The sequence below is a fragment of the Cyclopterus lumpus genome, chromosome 22 (genome assembly GCF_009769545.1).
Source record: "Cyclopterus lumpus isolate fCycLum1 chromosome 22, fCycLum1.pri, whole genome shotgun sequence".
Taxonomy (NCBI): domain Eukaryota; kingdom Metazoa; phylum Chordata; class Actinopteri; order Perciformes; family Cyclopteridae; genus Cyclopterus; species Cyclopterus lumpus.
Genome location: NC_046987.1, coordinates 8,229,059 through 8,240,861, shown reverse-complemented (window position 1 = coordinate 8,240,861; position 11,803 = coordinate 8,229,059). Strand labels below are relative to the sequence as shown.

General features: G+C 40.9%; 1 protein-coding gene across 3 annotated transcripts in view; it reads right to left on the bottom strand.

Moving 5' to 3' along the window:
* LOC117725172 (collagen alpha-1(XII) chain-like) overlaps positions 1 to 8,966 on the bottom strand; it is a 53,843-nt gene extending 44,877 nt beyond the window's left edge. For all 3 annotated transcript variants that reach the window (XM_034525184.1, XM_034525185.1, XM_034525186.1), the window contains exons 1-9: positions 8,786 to 8,966; positions 7,496 to 7,607; positions 3,748 to 3,864; positions 3,499 to 3,642; positions 2,866 to 2,919; positions 1,425 to 1,688; positions 1,165 to 1,329; positions 492 to 665; positions 33 to 323 (exon numbers count right to left, since the gene is read on the bottom strand). In XM_034525184.1, the coding sequence (XP_034381075.1) occupies positions 33 to 323; positions 492 to 665; positions 1,165 to 1,329; positions 1,425 to 1,688; positions 2,866 to 2,919; positions 3,499 to 3,642; positions 3,748 to 3,864; positions 7,496 to 7,565 (1,279 nt within the window). In that variant the 5' untranslated portion in view covers positions 7,566 to 7,607; positions 8,786 to 8,966. The remainder of the gene's footprint in view (positions 1 to 32; positions 324 to 491; positions 666 to 1,164; positions 1,330 to 1,424; positions 1,689 to 2,865; positions 2,920 to 3,498; positions 3,643 to 3,747; positions 3,865 to 7,495; positions 7,608 to 8,785) is intronic.
* Between the last annotated feature and the right edge of the window lie 2,837 nt (positions 8,967 to 11,803).

The window sequence follows — 11,803 nt, the reverse complement described above, 5'->3', positions numbered from 1 at the left end:
GGAAAGATGAAATGTACAACAAAATGTATTACCTGTTGACACTTTGACAGGCTGGGTCTTCCCCATTTCTGTGGTGGCTTCACTGGGAGTCAGACCTTTGAGGGCATATAGGCTGATCTCATACTCGGTCTCTGGAGAAAGGTCACGGACATTGATGGACGTCTGCTTGGGCCCGATGTAGAGCTCTTGGCGTTTCATTCCAGGTAGCATAGGGTTGAGGGTGAGCTTGTAGCCTGTGATATCACCCGGGGAGGCATCCCATGTCACCCTCATTGATTTAGATGCCATTTCTGTGACCTGCAGGTTAGAGGCTGGATCCACCACTGGGGAGAAAATGCAGGAAATGTATTATTACGTGAACTTTCAAGATGTATTCTTAATGTCTGCTTGGCTGTGTGTTTACAATGACAGTACTTTCTATAAGGACAGTTTTGTCAAAACTATAGAACACGATATAATGAAACACATTTGATGAAGATCGTTTTACTTACTTTCTTCCCCACTGACCAGTGAGCCGAGCTGCTCATCAACACCGGAGCACACCTCAGTGATAATCTTTCTCTCTACCTCTTGGACCATGTCAAAGTTGGGAACATTGTACACATGTTTGTTGTGAGGTGTGGAGGCCATTTCTCTTAGCTCATCCTCATCTGCTCCTTTGATACCTGAGGTGAAAAAGGTGACCAACATCAACTCATACGCTCTCCACAGTGGCTGCATTGCAGATGTGGTAGACCAGCGGTCCCCAACCAAGCGGGCCCGGTACTGGTCCGTGGATCCCTTGGTACCGGGCCGCACAGAAAGTTTTGATTGATTATCAAGGTCGGAAAGATGTTTTATTTTGAATTCATCTGTGCGTCTGAACGTGAAGAATGAAACTCACAATTTAGTGACTTACGATGGCCTTAAAAGTCTGTTTCAGACAACAACTCTGCCGGTGTTCTGGATTAAAATCAAGGCAGAATTTCTTGCCCACTTTATATTTGTTTTGGACTGTTGACGGTTTTAGAGTATTGCGTATGTTAGAAACATTAAAAGTACTTCACTTTTACCAAGTCAAATATGGATATGAACAATCAATTGAAAATCAAATGGTTTCCAAGAACAGGCAGACTTTTACATGGGAGAGCACTATTCAACAAAACACTGAATAATAAATCATACCTAGGACAAATATTTCCACTCCAATGTTCCTAAGCCTTTTAGCATACTCCTCCACAGGGTCCTGGGATTTTCCATCAGTGATGATCATGGCTACCTTAGGAAAACCTTTCCTGGATCCAGCTGCCTCCGTAAAGATGTTTTGCAGCAGGTAGTCTATGGCATCACCTGAAGACAGAAATTTGCGTGCAGAAAGTAAAGTAAAGAATCTATAAATGAACGCCTTTGTATCTCTGGTCCTCCTTCTGTCATAAACACCTCACCTGTCATTGTATTTCCCCCTTTGTATGGCAGGGAGTTGATGGCTTGGAGCAGCTCTCCTCTTCTGTTGTAACGGGTGAGAGGGAACTCTGTGCGGGTGTCTGTACTGTACTGAACAACGGCCACCCGGGTCTTTTCCTGGCCAATGTCGAAGGCCCCTGCCAGGGCGGCGATGAAACTACGGATGTGCTTAAAGTTTTCTCTGCCCACACTCCATGAGCCGTCCACCAGAAAAACCAAATCTGCTATTGCGCTGATCGAACACTCTGGAGAAAGAGAGTGGAGAAATAAGAGTCAGTCAGGAAAATGACCATTCAAAAATATGTTGCAGCTTTTGGTTGTGCCAGATTAGGAAAGGTTGAAGTGTGACCACTGTTTAATGATTGGTGTAAAAACTTGAAATGCAGAAGAAACACATCCTTTATGTCTGAAATTAAAAACTGCAGAAACAGCTTGGACTTGGAACAATATTCTTTACAGTGGACCATTTCTTCTCCTGTCTGTCTAAATGAAATAAAATACTTGAGAGTTAGTTGGATGGCTCAAAGATATGCATTCTGACATCAAAGGAAATATCAGCAAGTGCCAAACAGTGGGCTGGTATAGTCATTCCAACAGACAGGCAACAACTTGACTCTTTAGACTAAACATCTAGCACAGGTTCTACCAGTAATGTTCACTTGTATACTTTTAAATCCTACGGGGCTTTAAATCATATTTGACATTCTCTGGAACATTTTACGATGACTCTATTGGAATAATTGGCAGGGTTTATGTGGATGGACTTTAATCCTCATTTCCCCTAGGTCTCATTGACTCTAAATTCTGTAGCTCACATCTCAAAAGCCCCCTTCATATAAGGGCATCATTTTTTTCTCAGAATTCCCTGACCTAATGTTGAAAAGGTTGGCATCAATGTGTGGTTTGGTCAAACAATGTGGGTGGTGCTGAGAGAATTTCTGAGAGCTTGACTATGAATAGAGGTTTAGCAGAATCTAGACGTGTGGGTAAAGTTTCCAGAAGAATCCACAGCTTGGAAATGCACACCGACTGGCCTCACGAGATGAGCAGATGACAGTTTGACATCATAGTAAGAACTGCCACATCTTTGAGTAAGGGAAAGCACTTGACTCCAGGTGGCACAATGAATACATCATTACATGACAGCCCACCTCCCCGACTCAATGACTCATAAGACAACACGTGTCTCCTAGCTTCAAGCCTTCCTTTCCTTTTTTCTTGATGTGCAGAATGGTTTCAATTATAGGAGCCAATGTGTGCCCTCCCATTCCCTGTCTGCCTACCCACTGACAACCCGAACAGAAGGTAAAATGTATGCCTGACCAAATAATTCCGTGGGAGAAAAATATTTAGAAATGGGGAAAAACCTTGGAGAACCGGCACTGTTCCGATTTTGGTTGACACGACTGTAAACATACTCACTGATTGCATTTGACTCTGGCTTCCTGACCCATCCAGTGGTGTTACTGGACTGGACTGAAACACAGGAAACACTCGGTGAGTTAGCGGCGTACATTACTTGCCTCACTGTGTGCTTTTGCACAGCAGAAAGAAAGGCAAGAGAGTGAACACATCATAGAAGCTGGTCGACAGGATCCAAACCACATTTACACAAACACATATCTTTATGCTGCATTAGCTATAAACAGTGAGCAGGAGTCAGTAAACAGATGTGATTTCTCCACACTTTCTTTCAGCTGGTGGCAAGAAACACTACATGGAATAAGTTCTACTCCAAAGGTTATCCCTGTGTTGTAGGATGAAAGAGATGGTCTGTCTGTCTGTCTGGATAGTCTGATATCAGTGCTAAGTATAATAATGTATTCGTAATGTCACAATGTATTCTTAATGTCACACCAATGAAAATCTGCATATAAAATTAATAAGGAAACAATAGAATTTCTGGATATAAGTGTACCTTTCTTTGGTGCCTCACAAATAAGCATTACTGTAACATTATTGTAACATTACAGTTATGCTAGTACTTGTGTAAAAGTAACTGTCTACATTAATTAGTAACAATCTAAATGAACTCGATGGGAAAGATGCACTTACTGGTCAATTGTCCAAAGATGGGAATGCTCTCATCTGACCCATAATAGGAGTTTATGGACACAGAGTAGTCCAAGTCAGGGGTCAGGTCAGTGATTGAGGTTGACGTGGTATAGGCATCAAGAGTAAAGTCTCTGACCGGTTCATCTAGAAGAAGGAATTTAACAGTGAATCAACGTGTGTGTATAGACTTTGTGTATGCTGTTGGGTTCAGATCACATACTTAATGTAAGTGCTGACTTGCATACTGACCTGCATCTGATACAACTTGTAGTCTGAAGCCCTCTATATTTGACGAGGGTCTTGTCCATGACATTTCCACTGAGTTCTCATTTAGAATTTTAAATTTCAAGTCTGAGGGGGGTTCCACTGCAAATAAGAGGTGAAACACTGTTAAATGACAACAAATACAAACATATGTATAAATGTGATTATATTTATGAACAAATCCAATGCAGACATTTTCAAATCAGGCATTCACATTGATCCCAACGACAAACACTTCACGACTGAAGTGGCCTTGTTTTCGTTGTTGGGGACAGACACACAGCACTGACGTCCATTTGTGAGGGTGACGAGTTAAGAACACGTGACAACATTGAAAAAGTGTGAGAAGCCATTTTGGAGTAAAATGGCGTTTGTTTGAGTTGCTCAACCAAGGTGGCCAGCAACTCAAGCACTGGCATACACGACTCCACACAAACTCTACCAAAAGTGCAAACACTGAGTGAACCATCCAACACATGCTGAGTGCAGTCATTACAACGCATGCCCCGACAACACACTAAACTGCTTTTACGGTGGAGTTGATCTCAGCATTACAAAAATACAACAGTCACTGATTATACAATGGAATTAAGGTTGCCATATAGTTGTTGACGTAACTCTTGACAAAATTGAACACCATATGTTATATATACGTTGTATATAAACATATTGCAAAGACGAAAAGTGTTTTATTTCGTTCAAACTCTTTACACGAGTGAGTGGCACACATCCATTGCAAACCTTTTAAAAAGAATACACAATTCGTCGCTGGAGACCCTTGTGTACTTTTTCATTGGCAGCATAATGCACGAAAAGGCATGAGAGAACAAAATTACTCTAGACACTCAAAAGACTGTTCAGAAGCACCATAATAATAAATACATTTAGGAAGACATATACAGTGTGACAAGGCCGCACGCCTCTACGTCGAGCTGACTTGATCACAGCGTCATGCATCATGTACATGAGAAAGTTGTTTGGCTCAACAACTTTGACTGACTGGATGGTAGTTTCCATGTACAGTTGGGACCACACAGACAGAGATGACAAACTTATTTTATAATGATATTCTTTTTTACAGCTTCTAGGCTACCCAGTCGAGGAAGAGGGATAGTGTTAAACAGTAAACGTGTGCTAACATTTAGTATGTCTCATTTACATGCGTAGAAGTTAGAGCTGGGTCTAAAAGTACCAAATTAAGGTGTCATTAACCAAGTTACCCACTGTCATTTAAAAAGTATCCTATGGTTAGTTTTTAACGTGTGTCTTGATTTCATCATTCATTAGAAAATGACCTCAACTTAAATCTTGTTTCATGCAACTCAGCTCAAAAATGTACTTTATTATATAGCAAATTAGTGTCCGATGCAAAGACATCTTCATAGTGACACAATGACCGAAGACAGTAGTGAGGACGTGAGGAATTAGGTGACTTTTGTGAAGAAACTTTAGATGTTAATGAGTTGAGCGTGACGTCATGCTAGGCCAAGCCGGTGGTAGCATACCACTGGGGGGGATGTAAGGTCGGTAAGCATGCTTTAGACTGTAAGGCCTCATGGGTTCATGCTCGCTGTAAAGTAGAACAAGAGTGCCACGGGAGGCAAGAATATCATTGTAAAATACACTTTGAGGAGGAAGCCATAGCTTGGGACACACCGAATGCACAGGCAGATGACAAACAGGAGCCCACCAAATAATCAAAAACTGGGATTGGAGGATCACCAACCTGACTTATCAACTCAAGGAGCCCCGATGGGCCGCGCTCCACCTGATTTCTCCGCGAGTACTCATCTTCAACAACGAAAATGGTAAGGGGGAATGGAAGTGTGTGTGTGTGTGTGTGTGTGTGTGTGTGTGTGTGTGTGTGTGTGTGTGTGTGTGTGCGTGTGTGTGCATGTGTAGAAGTTTATGGTGGGTTGCAAGTAGCGATGGATGGGTGAATTGAAAAATTCAGAAACAAATTGTTTTAGACGAGGGTTTCACAAGAGCAATCTGCAACTCTCACGTTTGTTCGTGGCAAGATGTTATGAGCATTTCATTTCATTTGTTGCAATTTCATCGACCATCGCCTTCTGGTTTTAGAATATACTTAAGGAACAAAAGTGGTTATGTCAAACTAAACATCTCTGGTATGATATTTGGACATTGTGGTTGCTCTTGTTATATGGACTGTCCCATCAGTTCCTAATAAAGGACCCCTATTGCTCTTAAAAAGGCCAGAGTCTGGCTACTGTTGTGTTGGTAGCCTCAATCCCCCGGCAGCCAGCTATCCTGGCCTGAGCCACTGCTGGGAGGAGAGACCAAGAAGAGGAGGAAAGAACACCGACTCTCCCAAAGAGGCAGGACAGATGCCAAAGTAATTCCACAACATGTGCTGACATTAAACATTACTGCATATTAACTTTCCATATGTATTGCAACTCAGCGTTTTTGCGAATGCCCGCAAAGAAGCCCCAGAAAGGCTCTTTGTCTTTGTGCTGTCTGAGGATTAATTTGCTATTCTCGTATTTCATCTTTCCATTCCGTTGGTGGAGATATGTGAGTAGACGTTAGACTCCTCTCACGCCACCAGAGAGCTTTTAATAGGAAAAAGCAGCAGGTTTCCATACCATATTTCCATATTTGCCATTATGTTGGATAGAAATGTTTGCATATGAAATTACTTTGAGTCATTTTCTGTCAAAGCTACTGACAAATTGTTAACCGTCTATGACATGTTGGCTCGTGTGACATGTGCAGACAAACGTATTTAATAGCTACTAAAACAGTAATATATAAGCACAAAATCAGACATGGAAAGTAAGAGTTGTTCAAGTATAGCACTGAAGTGCTGGCTATTAACTTTGATAATTCCATTTATCTGACTTTCTTCTACCACAATTACATTAAGCTACTTTACACACATTTTAAACGTTGAATGTAGTTCAAACTTTTGTCAGATATTGATTATTTTACTCTACTTCAACTATTGTACTGTTACAATGTTGTACACGTAATTGAATGACTTACTTTACTTGCTGCTTAAGACATGCACAACTACTGCACAGATTTACAAGATCCTACTACAACCTCAGCATAATATGTTTTAAATATGCAATCTAGCATTTCAATGCCTAATTACCAAAGATTTTGAAATCTTCCACATTTTCCTTTGAAAAAGTGCAAATAGCACATAAAACATTTATGGGGAAACATTTAGCCATGAAATGACTTTTGTTCAACTCTGAGCCCTGCTGTTTAATGCATTTCAATTAAAAATTGGAAATGTAATAAACGTAGTGGTGCGCTTGTTTTTCTTATCTTTTTGTATATTTGCCGTATCTGAATGAGAAAATTGCACCTAAAGTTCTCGTTAAAAGGATCTAAATTACAGGCTTAATGCAAATAAATGAGATAAAGATTTGGATTTTACATCAAAGCATGTAACGTGTCCTGACTCATAAATCTGACAACATACGCTACAAATGAGAGATAAAAGTATCACAGAATCAGTCAGTAGTCCAAAGGTCACACAATCCAATAGCATACACATAAAACAAGGATGACTTTATTCAGTTTATCAATTGAAAGAGTGCATCGTCCATGTGAGGATTCTCTGACAATAAAGTAAAAGACTAATCTCCGTAACATAGAGAACCATTAGAGATATATAGATGAAAGAAGAGAAAAGGAGGTAAAGAGACAGAGTGGGATAGCTTATGTGAGAGGGCTGCTGCAAAGCGGTTTCAATTACCTTGAGCCTCTGTGGAGCACAGCAGGGCTGCGAGGAAGGCAGCCGTGGCCAGTGACAGCCCTATCTTCATGTTTGGCCTTGAAGGGTCAGCAGATCATCAATCAGTCTGAGTCTGAGGGTAAAGAGAGAAAATGTGTTCATGCTGCATATGGCACAGCTCTGTCCGGGCGCTGTAAGGAGACACCACTGGAGATGGGGGACGGACAGTTTGCTCTCAACCGCGATCAATTTTGATAGCTTAGTATTTAATCATTACTCTCCATTTTGACAGACTGCAAGATCCATCTCGATTCCCTTGCGCAACAAGTGCCACACCTTGCTGCTTCCAGTTGATTCGCACACCCTGGGGGTGCATACTTACCGTAGGTAATGACATGAAAAACATTTTAACACATGTTCATCTGTTTGATTTTCATAAGCATAATCCCCCCCCGAGCGGTCATGATCGTTCTAGTCCATGGGTCGTTATGCAGCTCACAACATGCAGTACACGCTCACTCACTTCAGCCCTGGATGGTCACCAAAAACTCATCATATATTTCATACTCATCATACAAAACATTAAGGAGCATCTTGATTGCAGTTCCTTTTGTACAAATCACATATAAATGTCTCACATCTTATATTGCCGAGGCATATACACTTAACTCCTTTGCTTCCCTTGGAATACATCTATTTCTTTAGATTCAGTTCCACAAGTCGTTGGTGGACTCACCTCATATCACATTGAAATAACGTAATGAAATGAATCCCATGCGAAGGGGTAACTATTCCTACAACAGCAGTCTGAACTCTTTTCACTAAACTACTGAGATCCCTACCGCAGGCTGTGCGCCCCGCCTGGTGCACAGGCACGAGCACTGCAGCTACAGGGGCCGAAAGGACTCTCTTGGCCCCTGGAACACAATTGGAGAACATCTAATTAAAATGACAAATAACGCACAATAGATGGATATGTCTGCCTTACTACTGAAACACTGCGTGGTTATCTATACCATACATTGACTCCGCTTCATTTCCACTTTTAAAACCAACGTGGTTGCATTTCCCCTCAATTCCGGTTCAATAACGCGATTGGGCGTTAAAATCATTAGAACAGTAACTTATCTAAAAGTTTAAAAAGTGATCCAACTCATCTTAATGGCGTGCATCTAACGCACAGCGATACAATTACTGTAAAAACGCGCAAAAACTACAAAATAACAAAAAACAACAAAATAAAATGATTAAATCATTATTATTTTTTTTCTAAATAACATTCAACCAATAAATAACAGTTAGTCAACTCACCTATTTAACCCAAAAAACAATTGGACAGACCAAATTGCAGAGCAGCCTACTCGCAGCCTCCACTCTGGAAAGTAAAGTGAAACTTTCAGGAGCTGCGGCTGGACCCCTCTCTTCTCTCCTTGGCTACTGAAGCTCCGCCAGCAGATGTCCAAGAAGGAAAAGCTCTCTTTCCAAATGGGACGAATCCTTCCACAATCGGCTACTTAATAGGGGGGGGCAGTTCCCAACTCTCAGTTTACCATGATTTGGGGCATCTTACGAAACCCTCTGCCTGTCAGATGATGCATCATGTCCCCCGCTAAGACCGATTGGAAATTACTTTTTTTTTCCTGCATTCCTTTGGTCTGGTGACTTAATGAGTTTCCAGTGGCAATGTGACGTCACTGCGGCTTAACAGCTGGCCAAACGAGACGGAGAGGGGAAGTGTTGTATGTGAGCGATAGGCCACCTATAGCGAATTTATTTACTGAGATGTCGACGGAAATAAAAGTCACATTTTTCGCTTAGTAAACAGAAACCCGCTTTGCTATTGGTATCTTAACGTGGACATTCATCTGAGCATAGACCCGTTAAAAGAACAAAGACACGTGTGATGATGTTAGCCCAATATTTCACAAGTGTATTCAATTGTTTTTGTTTGTTTGTTTGTAAAAAAGCAAAGTATTTCATTAACAATTTACCCTGCTTCTCATTGCCACAAGAGCGCGTCTAACAGGTTGGTTCATGGGGCCCTCTGGTGCTCAAACCAAAGACCTGCACTGGATGCAAGTTTGGATTGGTGAAGGAAATCCAATCTAATCTCGTAAAGAAATACATACGTTTCATCAGTCTCCAGCTAAACTTAAATTATGTGTCAAGATTAGGAAAGGGGGTCTTGATCGATTTCCTAACTCCTGTAAGATCAATATGAAGCTCTACCAAACATCTACAGAAGGACCCAAGTTTTACAAAATGACACAATTTCACAACATGTAGTGCTGTACTTTATTATTTGCAGCTCATTATTTTTACAATCATTCAATATTTCAAACACGAAACATACTATAATTGATTGGATTCCCATATTACAAATCTGAGCACAGAGTGGATGAATTACATACAGTGTGTGATGATTGTTTTATCATATAAATAAATCCAGTCCTCTTTCACTGTGGCTTCTTGGGCATTGCCGCACTAAACAGCTAATACACTATAACCAGCCCCTGTGAAGAGACCAGACAAGTATTACAGATGTAACGGAGATACAACACAAGCTAATTATTCTGACTTCAAACGACCCTACATGATGCACCGTGAAATAACAGGAATTTGTCTTTCAAAGTTAGTTTCAGCAGTAACATTGGGGCCAGGTCCCTGGCATGACATGTGGTTGTAAACAAAAGACAGACATGTGGATTGAGCTTGACTCATCAAATCTCAGACAAACATAACAAACACAGTGAGAGTGATTGTGGCTCTGTAGAGCAGAGCGTCCTTCAAGCCGCCCTTCAGATGGATAGGTATACCGTTAACCTCCTATTCAAAGAATGAAGAGACATATCTACTTCAAGGGTATGGTTATGACTCTTTTGCTTCACGTGTCTCTGTTTCTATGGCATTACATCTTTGGTTAACCAAAGCAATTAAGTGGTGGCGTATAGTAAACCATGGAGTTTAAAAGAGCTCTGGGATTTAGAAGCAAGGATAGACCATTTGTCAACTATGACTAGTCATTTCTAGCGCTATGCATGGATCAGCAAGTCTGCCACACTGGAACATTCATTTTGCAATGGATATTTAATTAGAAGCTTGCAAGCATAATCAGTATAACTCCAGCCCCAGCGACAGCCGAAGATCGTTTTGACATTTAGGGGGGAAATCCACTGACCTGTCAGGCTACAATCAGGAAAAATGTGACACTTAAACAATATCAGTATCAAAATATCTCATTATTTGTCTCAGTTTAAACACTGGCACATGTAGTTTATAAAGTCAAGTCAAAAAGGCACATCATTACTTTAAAGTAATTGACCTACACACCGAGCCAAATGTGCCTGAAACACCGATACAAAGATCCGATGGGATATTGATTTGATCATGTTCACAGGTGTCCTCCTTGTTCTCAAAAGGATTGACCCTACCTGAAACTGTTTATCAATCTGTCTGCGGGCACTGCTGGAAAGCTGTTGAAGTCCCTGGTGGTACAAACACTTAATGGAGGCAGGATTTTATAGTTCAAACAGTTATTATCTGAGCACGACAATCAGTGGATAATGGAGTAAACAACTAACTAACACTGAAACAGTATGTGAAATTACCAAAAATGCCACGTCAGCAAAGCTTATACGACAGTCCAGCAAGCTGACTTCAACTGGTGATGACTGAAATAGCTTAATTATACAACAGTGAACCACTTTGAAGCAATTGTGCTAAAAACTGTTCATTGTTTCAATGCCTTAAATGGTCAAGTAGCGACATCTGCTGGCCAACCCTCTGTACTGCATTTGTATGAAAGGAATGGCTGCAATGAAGTAAGTCAAAACGACTCACTGCTTTAGTTTTTTTGTTAGTGATACATGCAGCTGCACAGTGGCAAGCAATCCTTCCACACCCGTCAAGAAACTGACAAGCTGAGTGGGCGGAGCCACATTTTCTGTGAACACCCATTATTGTTACTACAGGTCAGCTGCCATAAAACCGTTTTATGATCATAGTATGGATTTTAGTTTAGTCATAGAGGAGCTGCGTTTTTTTCTTTTGTCAATACCCAAGTGTACAGATAGATAGATAGATAGATAGATAGATAGATAGATAATGCTGGCCTTATTGTAGACTTAATCATTACAATATGCAAGACTATACTGAATATGGTTTTGCTTCTACTACATTTCACTTGTAAAATGTGGCAGAAATGCGACACTTGATTAGTAGAAAATTATTTAGCAAACAAACAAACAAAGGAAGCGTTAATGAACCCTCGGCGAGTGCAAGAATTGCTCAACTACACGCAGGGCAATATCTTTCCTGCACATTTCACGA